The 16,067-nt window shown below is 41.8% G+C and overlaps 2 protein-coding genes across 2 annotated transcripts; both read left to right on the top strand.

Annotated features, from left to right (window-relative positions):
* Positions 1–4,079: 4,079 nt before the first annotated feature.
* Positions 4,080–6,786, top strand: rps11 (ribosomal protein S11). Its single transcript, XM_083779955.1, has 5 exons — positions 4,080–4,145; positions 5,222–5,362; positions 5,675–5,750; positions 5,960–6,089; positions 6,615–6,786. The coding sequence occupies exons 1-5, from the start codon at positions 4,131–4,133 to the stop codon at positions 6,736–6,738; spliced, it is 486 nt and encodes a 161-aa protein (XP_083636081.1). The 5' UTR covers positions 4,080–4,130; the 3' UTR covers positions 6,739–6,786.
* A 1,049-nt stretch (positions 6,787–7,835) lies between these two features.
* Positions 7,836–15,825, top strand: LOC310868883 (apoptosis regulator BAX-like). Its single transcript, XM_083779363.1, has 6 exons — positions 7,836–7,886; positions 8,338–8,386; positions 12,847–13,017; positions 13,109–13,244; positions 13,337–13,441; positions 14,381–15,825. Exons 1-6 carry the CDS (start codon positions 7,856–7,858, stop codon positions 14,480–14,482), a joined length of 594 nt encoding a protein of 197 aa, XP_083635489.1. The 5' UTR covers positions 7,836–7,855; the 3' UTR covers positions 14,483–15,825.
* The last annotated feature ends 242 nt before the right edge of the window (positions 15,826–16,067 follow it).

Genomic DNA, 16,067 nt, shown 5'->3' with positions numbered 1-16,067 from the left:
TGGACGTAGTGCGTGGAAGGAACAAGTTATTCCAACCAGTTCCTTTCCCCTCCATCAGGCGCCTCGGCTGGCCAGGGGGAGGCAGTTTAGGGACCAGGACTACTGCATGTTTTTTGTGAGGGTACCTACTACTACCTACCCTAGGGGACACGGGGAGAAGGCAGCGGTGACATTTCTCATTAGTTGTCATGTGATGAGCCTACATTGAAAAGTTTGGGTTCACAATTAAACCACTTCCACCATATGGGACCACATTCACTCAGACTCTGAGGCCTACATTCATTCAGACTCTGGCCTGACAGCGTGTCATTCACTCAGACTCTGAGGCCTACAATCACTCAGACACTGAGGCCTACATTCACTCAGACTCTGAGACCTACATTCACTCAGACTCTGAGGCCTACATTCACTCAGACTCTGAGACCTACATTCACTCAGACTCTGAGGCCTACATTCACTCAGACTGAGGCCTACATTCACTCAGACTGAGGCCTACATTCACTCAGACTCTGAGGCCTACATTCACTCAGACTCTGAGGCCTACATTCACTCAGACTGAGGCCTACATTCACTCAGACTGAGGCCTACATTCACTCAGACTCTGAGGCCTACATTCACTCAGACTCTGAGGCCTACATTCACTCAGACTGAGGCCTACATTCACTCAGACTCTGAGACCTACATTCACTCAGACTCTGAGGCCTACATTCACTCAGACTGAGGCCTACATTCACTCAGACTGAGGCCTACATTCACTCAGACTCTGAGACCTACATTCACTCAGACTGAGACCTACATTCACTCAGACTCTGAGACCTACATTCCCTCAGACTCTGAGGCCTACATTCACTCAGACTGAGGCCTACATTCACTCAGACTCTGAGGCCTACATTCACTCAGACTCTGAGACCTACATTCACTCAGACTCTGAGGCCTACATTCACTCAGACTCTGAGACCTACATTCACTCAGACTCTGAGACCTACATTCACTCAGACTCTGAGGCCTACATTCACTCAGACTCTGATGCCTACATTCACTCAGACTGAGGCCTACATTCACTCAGACTCTGAGGCCTACATTCACTCAGACTCTGAGGCCTACATTCACTCAGACTCTGAGGCCTACATTCACTCATAGGGGTGAGACGGACTGTCTCACACTGAGACGGACTGAATCCGTTTCATTGGAACCGTTTCCGAATACGGTTGCCTGGTCCCCGATGGCCATGATTCACATTGCCCGAGATTCAACAGCGCACCCGGGTACACTTGCATAACACACTTTAATCCTCCTGATGACGGTGTGCTTGATGGCTGGCGCGCACGGACACTGACCATCAACTGTGCGACATTGTCTCAAATAAATCCAGACACACTGAATTGCATTGCCTCTTTGGCTTTTTGCCGTTATACTACTTCACTGTCAGCCTGCCTGCTATTCACTGTGTCAGTCAGTTCTGTGCTCCAGACAGTGTATTAGTTTGCTATGGATTCTACTTATAGCATTATTATTATTATTTTGTTTTACTTTGGAAACTGTTTCCACTTGGCAATGTCATCAGGAGACACAAAATTGATTTCCATAGCTATGCTGACGACACACAGCTTTATATTATATATCTGTATCCCCTAAGGACCTCAGCCCCATTGACACCCTAACAAACTGCATCTCGGACATCAATGTCTGGATGTCAGAAAACTTTCTCCAGCTAAATAAAGACAAAACGGAAATCTTAGTTATTGGAGATGGCCCCCACAGGGAACAAATATCTCACAAACTAAAATCCTGCTCATTAAGCACCAAGGATCAGGTAAAAAACCTTGGTGTCATACTTGACTCAAATCTAAATTTCAAGGCCCACATCAGCAACATCACCAAAATATCCTTTTATCACCTGAGGAATATTGTCAGAGTCTGTGGGTTTCTCTCACAAGCTGACACAGAAAGACTGATGCACGCATTCATCACTAGCAGGCTAGACTACTGCAATGCTCTCCTATCTGGTGTCCCCAAAAAAGAAGTTGCCTGGCTACAACTAGTTCAGAATGCAGCAGCACGCATACTGACCAAGACCAGACGGAGAGCACACATCACACCCATTTTAAAATCCCTTCACTGGTTGCCTGTTTTATCTAGAATTGATTTTAAGGTCCTTCTGCTGGTTTTTAAATCTATCCATGGTAATGCACCCACATATTTGTCCGAAATGCTCCCTGGGTACGTGCCTGGAAGAGCTCTTAGATCCTCGGGAACTGCTCTCTTAGAGGTTCCTAAGACTAGACCTAAGACTAAAAGGCATGGAGAAGCAGCCTTTAGCCATTATGGTCCTGTAATGTGGAACAGCCTGCCAGTTAACCTGCGGCTCTCTGAATCCACGGACATTTTTAAAAGAAACCTTAAGACATACCTTTTTAACATTGCGTTTAATTAGCTCATATCATTATCCTTGTTTATGTTTATCTTTAATGTTTTTCTTAAATATTTTCTTTATTTTTCTTCTTTGTTTTCCATCTCCTTTAATGTTTTTATATTTGTAAACTGTGAAGCACATTGAGTTGCACTTGCTGTATGAAATGTGCTATACAAATAAAGTTTTGATTGATTGATTGATTGAAGCAAAGCCCAAGAGCCACGTGTAGTCCGCAGAATAAGATCAGCGCGGTGCTGCGCATATAAGCAGATTCAACAGGAGAAGGGCGGCGTTGAGAAATGCGCTGGTGTTACGCATCGTGCAGCGGCTGTGTTTTTTTTTGTTGAGGCTTGGCTCGTCGACTAGAGATTATGTCACGTTCTTTTAAAAAAACAGTCCACTTCCTTCTTTAGGTATGCATGCATTCACATTGGAACGATCCGTATCTGAATACACTTCAACGGTCCAGAGACCCTCCCCCCATGCGGTCCCGGGGACGGTTGGGCGATCCGCTCCCGGGAACGGTACGCATCATTCACACTACCACAACATCTGCCAAGTGGTCCCGAGTGCGCACCTGGGACCATAGTGTGAATCCCCTATAAGACTCTGAGGCCTACATTCACTCAGACTCTGAGGCCTACATTCACTCAGACTCTGAGGCCTACATTCACTCAGACTCTGAGGCCTACATTCACTCAGACTCTGAGGCCTACATTCACTCAGACTCTGAGACCTACATTCACTCAGACTCTGAGGCCTACATTCATTCAGGCACCACTGAGTAAAGAAGCCTCCTCAGCATTGTTGTTCATGCTTGCCAACCCATCAGAAAGAGAGGAGGGGGGTAGGCCTATGCGACTTCTTAAGGCTATGGTCCGATCAGAGCTAGAGACACATGCACTGCATGTTTTTGTCTGAATCCCACTCTGTTTATTATAGCATAACCAAACCACCATCCGTGATGGATGGAGATGGAGCAACAGGAACTACAATGCCAGATTAATCAACATTAATTTACACAATTAAATTTAAGACGTGTTTAAAAGTCAGAGGACGTTTTCAGTCATTTATTGAAGACGGCTGTTTATTTTCTGGTTTAATAATACTACTGCAATACAAAAAAATACTTAATTTAGGCCTAATGTGAAGTTTACTAGGGGAAAGGAATCAAAAATTAATCTTTTGTTGAGTGTATAACTTGCCATTATATTCTGCTCAAGAGTGGTCCACAAAAGTTTTTTAGTTTACCACTCAAGGGTATAATGGTTATTTGCCGCCCCCTGCTGGTAGCCACACGTTGAGACAAAATTCAGCAATATTGTAGAGTGCACTGCAGCTGCTATATTATTGTAGGGTGTAGGGCTACTGTAAAAAGCAGCAGTATTTGAACCAGTGCTCCATCAGTTCCAGTTAATAACAGTGGTGGAAAGTAACTAACTAAATTTACTGTACTTTAGTACAATTTATTTAGGTATTTGTAGTGTACTTGAGAGCAAATCCAAATTCCAATACTTCTACTTCACTAAATCTCAGAGACAAATATTGTAATAATAATGGTAAATACTTTTACTTTCAACAAAGTTCTATATCGCTATATTTAGACTTTTACTTACGTAAAAACACGTATTTTTATCCTGACGTCACTTCCGGCCCGTTTGTGAACTTCCGTGCGTCGCGCGCATGCACAGGCCTCTTTACACCTCGGCAGGCGAAGATGGCGGACGCACAAGTAGGTTCAAGAAAACGGCGTGGCCACATTTACTCGTTGTTTTAACGTCCTCCCCAGACATTTAGACTGCAGAATGTCACTTTTATATCATTACGTGTTCCCTATGTGCAACACGGAGGGATTTATAGACACGGCGATGCTTTCTAAAGCTTAAAAAGTATTAAATCATCCCCCTCTTCGTGCCCGTCCGCGGCTCCGCGTGCAGTCCATGGTGCAGTCCGGAGATGATGGAAATTAGCCACAATGCTAAGCTAAAGCTATATTAGCTTCAGCTTGCCACCGGTAGTCTAGCAGTGCAAGATTTGGGAATCGTTTGACTTTCATTCTCAGTTAGGTTATTACACGTCGACCCCCAAATAAATTGTCTTTCTGTGATTTTAGTCATTTGACGTGTTGTAAATGGTGCTTCCACGTCTCTCGTGATGGCTAATATAACTACAGTTAATCGAGAAGGCTAATGTGACCACAAAGATGCTAGTGAACGTTTCATTATATTGAGTTGAGTGACCGTTAATGATATTGAGGCAATGTCTTAATTCCAGTTTGATTGGCTGAAGTGGAACATTTTACCAAAATGACGTAAACAAACGTTTCGCGTGGTGTTACCAATCTATTGATTTGTTGTTTCCTGAGCACCCGTTTACTGCAAGGACTAGTCTCATTTTCTAACCGAGAGCATTTGGGTTGCCCTTGTTGGCACATTGTCCAGTTCTTTACAAATGGCCCCAAGCCAATGTGAAATGTGTGACAAACTTCCTCAGTATAATTTAATTTAGAAACTTTGGTAGTGTCTTATCCAAACAAAGGCAGGTGAAGTGACAGATAAACAGACATGACATTTAGGTTAAAGTATTCCATGATTTATTTTCAACAACAAACTGCTTTTACTACAAAGGAGATATTAGTGAAGGAGCTTTGTTTCACTGCACATGATGTATTCTCACGATGGTCTTCCAAGCCCACAAGGCTTTGACGATATTGCCAAATGGCAACACTGATGCAGCGCACTGCACTGAACTGTTTAAGAACATGAACAATATAAATCAATTTGCCTAAAATGTCTTGTCATTCCACAGACCGAGAGGGCTTACCAGAAGCAGCCCACAATCTTCCAGAACAAGAAGCGTGTTCTGGCCACTGAAGGTGCCAAGGAGGCAAAGGAAAAGCTCCCTCGCTACCATAAGAATGTTGGGCTTGGCTTCAAGACTCCAAGAGAGGTAATGTCAAGTTATGAAGTACAAGAATAGTAGTATTGATTGATTTGATGTGGTGTTGAATTATCATTTTATGTAGTATATGTACTTCAAACCTGCAAATGATGTCTATCTCACGATGGTCTTCCAAGCCCGTCGGGTTATGACGACACTGCCTATTGGCGTAGCTGATGCAATCTTTTTTCAAGTTTTTTTTATTAATGTTCACACGAAAATATTATACAACATTTTTCGAACATTGATGCAATCATTTTGAACTTTCATCCTGAATTTACTGTTGTAGTTATGTATGAAAATCTTCTGTATTCTCACCAGGCCATTGAAGGCACTTACATTGACAAGAAATGCCCTTTCACTGGAAATGTCTCCATCCGTGGACGAATCCTCTCTGGTGAGTCACAACTTGGGGATCTGTGTGCTATGCAATTGTCTTCCAAGCCATTTTGGTTCAGACAACTGCCTATAGGAAACACTGATGTAGACCTGCCTTGAGCATTGATCCACGTTGGATTAATAGTCTGTCTGAATCAACTTTTTTGTTAATATCTGCATGGCTTTAGCTTGTATTAACTTTCTTTTCCCTGTCTTATCTGTTCACAGGTGTGGTGACCAAAATGAAGATGCAGAGGACCATTGTTATCCGACGTGATTACCTGCATTACATTCGCAAATACAACCGCTTTGAGAAGAGGCACAAGAACATGTCTGTTCACCTGTCACCTGCCTTCAGGTACAAGGCATCTCCTACACTACCTTTTTAGTTACACTTCCTGCAATAAATGAACATGGAAACGATATGAGCTTGTTTCCACAAGTGGAAAAGTTGAGCAGAAATCTTTGTATTATTAAATTGGTAGCTTGTATTGGAATGTCTGTCCAAAAACTTTGAAGAGGGCCCCCAACCAATCAAAAAATTTATGACGATGTAATTATTTTAGGTAATTAGATGATACTAGTTCAGATTTATAATTTATATGTAGTTCCAGATGTTTATTGGGGACAGCCAGCCAAGCAATATGTAACTTGTCTCCCCTAACTGCTTGTTTTCCAGCAACTAGTTATTTTAGTGTAGGTGCTTGGTTTTGCTGCAGATGATGTATTTCTCACGATGGTCTTCCAAGTCTGCAAGACTATGACGACACTGCCTAATGGCAATACTGATGCAACTTGTTCTGAACATGAGCGAGCAGTTCGGATTAAATTGACATACGGAAGTTCTAATATCTTGTTGTCTGCTCTGCTTCTCCCACTACAGAGACGTCACAGTTGGAGACATCGTAATCGTCGGAGAGTGCCGCCCCCTCAGCAAGACGGTGCGGTTCAACGTGCTGAAAGTAACAAAGGCAGCTGGAGCCAAGAAGCAATTTCAGAAGTTCTAAGATGTTCCTTTTAGCTGACTTTTGTCAAAAATAAAAATGTTCTGTAAATGTTGTAGTCCATGTCTGTCTTCACTCAGTCCAGCAGCATATACACAGAGTATTTGGCACTTTTATACCAACATTAACACATTTGATTGAATAGTAACAGTACAATTACACAATTTTAAAGGGACGACACAATATCCTGTCCTACATGTGCCCAATTTACAGCAAGTGCAAAAATCTGTCTTTTGTCATGTAAGGATAACTGATTTGGTGATAAGACTTGCATTTTTCATTGTGTGTAAAATGTACTTGGAGGTTATGCATAAATGGAATTTTCTGTTGTGGTATTTGGTAAATATTTACATGTACAGGGTTAATACAGCTGGCAGTTGACCCAATTATTTAGGAACCAATCACCTATCCCATAGTTTAAGTATGGACTTTTCCCCCTCCATTGATGAGATTATTGTGATGTATAATAACTCATAATATGGGAGACATTTATTGCATGCTTTATAACTTGAATATAGTATATCCCTGGGGTGATGAGCTGAGACCTATTTTTTTTAAATGTTGCTCTGCAAATAAATGTTTTGATATACTAGTATACTGTATCTATCTAGGCTAAAACGCCTGCTGTTTCCCAGGAAAGGTATAGCTGGATTTGGCAGTGATTCTCAACTTTTACACAACAGGACAACTGGTTCCATTTTACCTCAGGCTTTTCAGTTTACTGTCGTGGAAAAGTACTCAATTAAAATTAGATATACTCTTACAAATAAAAGTCTGTAATGAAAAAATTACTTAAGTGAAATTACAAAAGTATTGGTATAAAAAGTACTTAAGTCATACATAATGACCCATTTCAAGTTTTCAAAATGGTTACAAATCTTTTGAAATATACAAAGTAATTAGTTAAATTTAATTAATTTAAAATTAATGTACAGTATACATCATGAGAGTACAATATTTGTCACTGAGATGTAGAGGAGTAAAAAATACCTAAAATGTGTGCTTATGTAGTTACTTTCCAACACTGACTGCATCTGATTCCCATAAACAAACATTGTGTCACGTGACTTTACGGAAGCGGGCTCCCATACATACAAGCACTGCAATAGTGCAGTTCAAGATGGCATCATCAGCGGGAGGAGGTGATTCAGGTGGCTAGTGTTACTTTATTTATACACTTTAAATGTACACATCATTACGGAGACACTGACGTGAACGACACTATTAACAAAAAACGAATTGTCACTTGTACTAGTAGCCTGTTTTTGAGGTTACATCTTGTTAATTATCACTGTCATTAGCTTAACTGGCTAGGCTAGCTTAAATGGCTATACACGTTAGAGAAACGACAACTGTTTACATCGAGCTGTGTAAAGATGGCGTGTCTGATTAAGAACCAAACAGACAACAGTGAGTCAGTGACGAATCATCGTGTTAGCATTACTGTTTGAAGGTTACGTTCATCTGCTTGTTATCTAATATCTAGCTTGTTAGCCATGCAGCTGATGTCGGCTAGCTTTAAAAGCTAACGTGGGTTTCCACTTTCCACAGTGATCTCACTCTGATGTTGTATTTGCTAAACCTTATCTATCTGTTTTTCAGGCAATACTGTTGATCAGGCGCTCGAACTGGGAACGGTGCTACTAAAGAAGTAAGTTTATATCATTATCATTCAAACTGATTTAAATATACCAAAGGGCAACCAACACGGTGCTAGGCTGGGTCAAGGTAGAAGACAAGAGTACAACAACTTGCAATGGCCATCGGCCTGGTCTTTACAACACTCAGAGGAACAGTGTGCCCATGTACCTGTCAAACTAAAGAGTTAGATGCTCGTGGTCACAGCACCAGTGGTAGCTCTGCTGACCCTGTTCCCCCTAAATTCGGCACAAACATGGGGAATAACATTATGGCACTTAAATGTGGAATGCCCCACCAACAGCCATAAAACTTCTCAATTGCCCATTTCCATTTAAAACTGATGTGTCTGTCCTCCAGTTACAATTGTGTCACCTACTAGCTTGCCCCAGAGACTGAATGAACCCCATGGGAGTGATTTGTATTAATGTAAATATAGCTACTATTGCTTGTAGTGTTGTTGCTGATATGTAATGTATAGTATGTCTTGAGTAGCCCTGTTTGGAACCTCACAGTCCGCTATAGCCCCTCTCGGGACCCTACATAAAGCTTTTCTGAAATTTTGATGAGTTTTATGTTGGGTCCCTGGTCAGAACTATATTTTCGTATGGAAATTCCAGAACGCGGAAGTAATCATTCTCTCTAAAATAGAAGCTGCGCCATGTGACGGCATTTTTTTGCCTTTGTTATTCTGAATTCGGTAACTTTAAGTACCTATACATCCCGCTGCGAATATCTCCTGTGGCGCGGAAGCCGTTAAGTATTTTTAATCTTTGTTTGACCGATTTGGTCGCTTTATTTCTTCTTGTTTGTTTACCGTTTATTGTACCGCCTCCCGGTGTGCGGTTGGCTTGTGCGGCTATGTCCCTGCCTCTGATCTGCTGTGTCATAGCTATAGCGCCACTAGCTAGCCAGATAGGCGGTACAATGAGGTGTCAATAAACAAGGAAGGAAGAGAAGAATCCAAGCTTCCAAATCGGGCAAACATATATTAAAAATACTTAACGGCTTCCGCGCCACAGGAGATATTCGCAGCGGGATGTATGGGTACTTATACTTTACATATTCAGAAAGCCTCACACTGAAATATGTCGTCACCGAGCGCGGAGAGGTGCTAAACATGTTGTTTATGTTTAAGAATGGGTGTGTACCAGGTGGCATGGTAGTAGTGCAACAGGACCCAATGCTATCTGGGTCGTCAAAATGTCAGAAACTTCAGTAGCATTTGGGTTCTGCTTGGAGGGCTACGTCCGCTATTAGCTCTGAGATGAGGTTCCACATTGGGGCTATCCGGCAGAGGGAAAGCCATTCAAACCGGAAGAACACCCCACGGCAGGTGCCAGTACTGCTCCTGATTTGGCTACTATAGGGAAAACTGGCACAGGCTGACAACATTTTGTGATTTAAGTGGTTGTTTCAATCCAAATTTTACTTTCCGGAAAATCCTCAAACATCTGTAGTTATCTCGGACAAGAGTCCGTTCAAGTCTGCACTTGAACGGACTCTCCCTCTGCCCGGTTAGCCCCATGCAGAACCTCATCTCGGAGCTATTATCGGAGGGTGAGGTTCCAAACGGGGCTAGATCGGGAATTAAGTACAACGGACCACAATGTAAAAATGCCCACCCCTCCCCAGACTTCTTGTCTTATCCTTTTAGCACTGCTTTTTAAACTGTTCTGATGTACTGCTTTTCAATCAGGCAAGGCAGTTACATGCCAAAGCCAACAGATCAATAAAACAAAGAGATGCAAACAAAGTAACAAAACTGATATAATACAAATTTGAATACATATTTTGTTCGGGGTGCATACTTAGTTTAGACTAGTCATTGGTTAGACATTAGGTTAGGTTTAGGTGTGCTGCCCCGTGGAAGGTTAGGTTTAGGGTGAGGGTTTGAGATAGGTTGTAGTTGACTAATGACTGGTCTAACCAATGACTAGTCTAAACCAAAAACTGTCTAAACTAAGTACTGCACCCATTTTGTTCATAACTGACTGGCTATGTATCCTGATATTGGAAAGAATAAATTACTTGGTGTAGCCGTTGGTTCTCCCAAAAGGTGTGTTCACAACATACCATGTCAGTAAAAAAAAATGTGTACACTGTATGCTACAGTAGGCAAATATCATTTTTGGAATGACAAAGCTTTTGCATGCTGTGTGAATAAACCCTGTGAGGCTGGCCTGACAGCATTCAGTGAATTCACTGGACAGGCGCGGTGGCTGATAATTCCATTCTGCTTCCTGTGCCACCCATGTCTTTGGAGGCTTTACCACTATTCTTGTCCTTTAAAGGACCACTTCAACACTTTTCAAACAAACCTTGTGAGGCTGGCCTGACAGCATTCAGTGAATTTACTGGACAGGCGGCGGCTGATAATTCCATTCTCGGTCTGTGTCTCATAGGAGGGCTATGGGCAGTTCAGATTTAGATCTTTATTATCGTGAGGGCAATGGCTTCCATTATCACATTGCAACTTTTCAGGAATAGAAAGCCTGCTGTTTCTATTCGCTTGGATTCCCCATCGATGATGTCACTGGTGGATGGGTTTTTTAACTGCCCACAGCCCTCCTATGAAACACAGACGAATGCCTCTTTTAGACGGCGACCATCTCCAGATAAAACGGCAAAGTCCTGTTGCGTTCTCAATATTTATTGACCCTTCACACTTTATGAAAACGCTATAATGTCGCTAACGGTAACGGGCTGCCAAATAGACCAGTCACCCACGTACAAGAAGAAGAACCCCTTCACGCAACCCAGAGCGCGCCACGGATGGTTATATATTTTATAATACATTAGGCTACATAAACGCGGCTGCCGCCTATCACAAGGCCTTTTATTTTCATCATGGTTTTACATTCACCATCGCTGATGAGCAGCGCTTTGTAGGCGAGGAGGGAGGCTTGTTCAGGAACTCCATTATCTATGGCTCTGCATTAATGTAATATTAACATACCGGTATGCGCTGTGAGCCATGATGTCATAAGTTTTGCGGATTCACCGTTTTGCCTGTTTACACGGAGAAGGGATAAAACGGTGTTCTCAAAGATTTCCACTGGAAGGTGGTTTCGCTTTGTTGCGTTTTCACCTCCTGAAAATACCATTCTCGTCTAAAGGGACACCAGAAAACGATACTTTATTTTGCTGTTTTCTATGAACACCATTCTCGTGTAAAGACCTGAGTAGGAAAAAAAATGTGGCATTTCATCAAACATTAGTGAGGACCAATTATATGAAGGTAGGTTGAAAAGTGTTGTGGTCCTTTTTAATGATAACCAATTAAACAACAAGAGGAAATAAATGATAATTTGAAGATTGTTGATTAATGTTTGAATAAAAAATAGTTTCACAGACAAAATTATTTTTAAGCTTCCTCATTTTGTCCCACACTTTTTTTTCCTAGATTCTTACGTCAAAAATGTGAATGTCCCCGCCATGTATAATGCTGCCTTTTGGTTTCTTACTATTCTATCTGAAATAAATAATCAATTTTAATGGGAGGAAGTTATCACACTATTTGATAAAGGCAGGTAGGCACAACTGTGAGCTGTCTATCAGATAAATGGTAAAGTCATCTCTTTTGCCCAGTAGTTCCCTTATCGCCTCCCCACAAAGACAAAGTATTCTGATAGGGGATTCACACTATGGTCCCGGGTGCGCACTCGGGACCACTTGGCAGATGTTGTGGTAGTGTGAATGATGCGTACCGTTCCCGGGAGCGGATCGCCCAACCGTCCCCGGGACCGCATGGGGGGCGGGTCTCTGGACCGTTGAAGTGTATTCAGATACGGATCGTTCCAATGTGAATGCATGCGTACCTAAAGAAGGAAGTGGACTTTTTTTTTAAAGAACGTGACATAATCTCTAGTCGACAAGCCAAGCCTCAACAAAAAAAAACACAGCCGCTGCACGACACGTAACACCAGCGCATTTCTCAACGCCGCCCGTCTCCTGTTGAATCTGCGTATACGTGCAGCACCGCAGTACGCGCTGATCTTATTCTGCGGACTACACGTGGCTCTTGGGCTTTGTTTGGCACAGTTTCCAAAGTAAAACAAAATAATAATAATGCTGAAGTAGAATCCATAGCAAACTAATACACTGGAGCACAGAACTGACTGACACAGTGAATAGCAGGCAGGCTGACAGTGAAGTAGTATAACGGCAAAAAGCCAAAGAGGCAATGCAATGCAGTGTGTCTGGATTTATTTGAGACAATGTCGCAGAGTTGATGGTCAGTGTCCGTGCGCGCCAGCCATCAAACAAACCGCCGTCTGGAGGATTAAAGTGTGTTATGCAAGTGTACCCGGGTGCGCTGTTGAATCTCGGGCAATGTGAATCGGGGACCAGGCAACCGTATTCGGAAACGGTTCCAATGAAACGGATTCAGTCCGTCTCAGTGTGAATCCCCTATGAGATTACTTTGCAATCTATTTCTATCTGTCTCTCTCTTTGTGGCCTCTTTTGCAGTTTCATTTATGAGCGGGTCCAACGACATGGCGACAAGCACACAGCTGACCGTACAGCTGTGACCCGGGAACAGCTGGGAGGGGGGGAGCTGGTTGACCCAAACCACAAGAAGCTTGGCATGTACCTGCAACAGATTGGAGATGAGCTAGATGGAAATATGCAACTCCACATGTATGTGACTCCAGTGGAATTCCACATTTCTGTTTTAATAATGTTCCATGAATGTGATTATAAACTTAATGTGTTTTTTCCCGCTTTCCAGGTTGATAGACAATCCTGGGCTCAAGCCTACAAAGGACGCATTCATGAAAGTTGCCTGTGAGATCTTTTCGGATGGAAAGTTCAACTGGGGCAGAGTTGTAGCGCTCTTCTACTTTGCCTGTCGCCTTGTCATCAAAGTGAGTGAGATGGTCCCAGATCTGACCCGCTTATTCCAAACAGATATTGATAAATGATAATTATGGAATGTCCTCTTCTCTCATCCATTCAGGCTCTGATGACCAAAATTCCAGACATTATTAGAACCATTATTTCATGGACCACGGACTACCTACGCGAGCATGTGATTAAGTGGATCCAAGAGCAAGGAGGCTGGGTAAGGAGGCAAAGGAAAAACATTCAATTTGAAACCAACCATGTTTCGTCAATGCACTTAATATCCACCAGGATATTTTTCCTTATATTTCTTGTGAGAGCTTATAGCAAACCAACGACTGCATATTTGTTATATCAGTTGATGACAAGTTGACAACTACCGTATGTCATTTTTGTGAAATAATCGTTGCAAAGAAATCATCCCATCAGGCTATGGATTGCACATCCCGCTATGAATTAGGCCATGAACTACAATGGAAAATGTGCGTCTGTCCGTGTGTGATCAAAACCACTAAGTCAAACTTTCCCTGCACACAAGACTTATTTTTAGGGCATCCCTGGTGCTAAGGCTGTCAACGAATATTCCATATTTGAATATAAAAGAGTGTTAGACTATAAAACCAGATTCATTCGGTAGTTGAGCACATTTTATCATCACACGTCACTTTAATTGATTCAAAATGATAATGGGTCAAGTTGAAACAGGTGATTAATTTGGTAGTGATGGCAGACCGTTTACAACGAGACTCGATCGGAAAATCAATGTAAAAACTATGTCTGGATTTTCCCTAAAACTGCTTCAATTGTCACATTTCTCTTAATATTTTTTCTTTTTATTGTTTTTATTATAATTTAAATTAACTATTTCATTTTGAGGTAAAGATTGCTCCAACTTCCAAAAGAGACTCCGGCTGTGTTTAAATTAGGTTTTACAGTACTAACTGCATTCAATATTTGATATGAAAATATAATTTACATTAGAATTTTGACCCACATGTTGTTTTAAAAGGAATCTTCGAAAGTAATTTTTGGCCGATTCAACAGCTCTAGTCTCTACTGGCGGAGATTTGGGCAATCTTCTAAGCACACATTTCTAGTTTTTATTGCTTGGTTGATGGTAGTTGTCAGCAATGCTATCTTTCCCTCTCTTGACGTTCAGGATGGGATCCGTGCACATTTCGGCACTCCAACCTGGCAAACCGTGGCTGTGTTTGCAGTCGGGGCTCTCACCGCTGCGCTCGTTATGCGCAACCTATCATAGGACGAAGAGCAGGAAGGAGGAATGCGACGTAAACGGGCTGTGGCGAGTCAAGGCAACATAGGCGCAAGACGGAGGAAATGATGTGAGGCAGACACGAGGGACGATTCTGAGGACTACAGAGGTGATGGATAAAGAGTCGGATGCAATAAACCACTTGTCTGTTCCACCTTCCGTTCATGTCCAAGAATCAGGAAGTACATTGTCCAACGTCTGTACCCGTGAATCCCCATGCTGCCGGAGACATGTGCAGTGCTGCTTGATGACATGCATGCACTACAGAAGGGTGAAGAGATGGACCGACCCCACCCCAAGGCACACATTTGAAGTAATTTATTTTTAGTTGGTACAAAACTAGTCACTGCAAACCTTTTTTGTTGCCCAGAGTCTGCATAGCACTTTCATTCTTTTCAGTTTTTCTTCCAACTCTCCATCCACTTCCTTGTGGTGTCTCTCTGTGCTATGGTTTGTATGCATTTTTGCATGTGTCAGTGGGTATTTGCTTGTGAAAATCTGACATCTTTGATGGTGGCAAAGTCATGCTTTAAAGTCCTTGTAATTGGGAAAGAAATAATGAATGTGATGCAACATTCGTACCTTTCACAAGCTCTTCGGAGTGCATATTGATTAAATGAATACAAGTTGGAGGATGCACTTTAGGTTATAAAGTGATTTTTAAGGATTGGCTGACTTTACCACAGATCATCATACGAAACAATTCTTTACGGTGTGGAATGCTTATTATGAAAGTGCCTCTGATTTTGAAAGTGAGCAGTTTTGTATAAATGAATGAACCCTGTTGGGAAACCCTGTTAAACGCAGCTCATTGTTTTACAATGGTATCTCTCCCTCTTGATCCTTATCGGGCCTTCCACAGAGTAAATGTGTGACCGTTACTTGATGAAACAGAGGGCTGAATAACTGACTGTTTTGGGGATTTTTGGCGTAGGAGAGGTTCAGCTCTCCTCAGTGCAAAGAGGCATGACTGCATTATTTCCCATGGGGTTAAAGACTTGATGCATTTCTGACACACGGAGCACTGTGCATTACTCCCAGATAATTACCTCACTCTAAGCATGGTGTTCAATGTACTGTATTTTTAAGTGAGCTTTTCAATCTCTAACTACAATCCTACCTTCAGTTTCAACATGGAATTCTTTTTATACATTTTCTTGTTTGTCAGTGCCTTGGTATGGTGTTTTTCTTTTTTAAACTATACATCACTTGATATTACCAGATTTTCACCTTTTTCTATCACATGTTTGTTTTGTGAGTCCCCTCAGAAAACCTTTTTGCAGTGACATTTTGTATGTTGTAATACAAAATAAATCATTTTTATGACTTCCTATGAATTGTGTTATAATGGTTGGTGTTGGGAAATTAATCCGTTTTAGCAATAAGCAGAGACATTCCAAAGTGATGGTAAATAACTGCTCGTAACCTGGACTATTTATATAGTATAACTGGAGGAAGGTGTTTAATTTATTTTAACCCATTCAATCCCAGAAAGCAAAGCATCCGTGTCATTTTAGGTTGTAGCTATATAGTGCATATAGCAACATGTTTTTCAGCCAAATTAACAAATTAA

Source organism: Protomyctophum parallelum (genome assembly GCF_964188405.1).
Source record: "Protomyctophum parallelum genome assembly, chromosome: 13".
Classification (NCBI taxonomy): domain Eukaryota; kingdom Metazoa; phylum Chordata; class Actinopteri; order Myctophiformes; family Myctophidae; genus Protomyctophum; species Protomyctophum parallelum.
The sequence above is the reverse complement of the archived record's forward strand: the minus strand, read 5'-3'. Positions and strand labels throughout refer to the sequence as shown.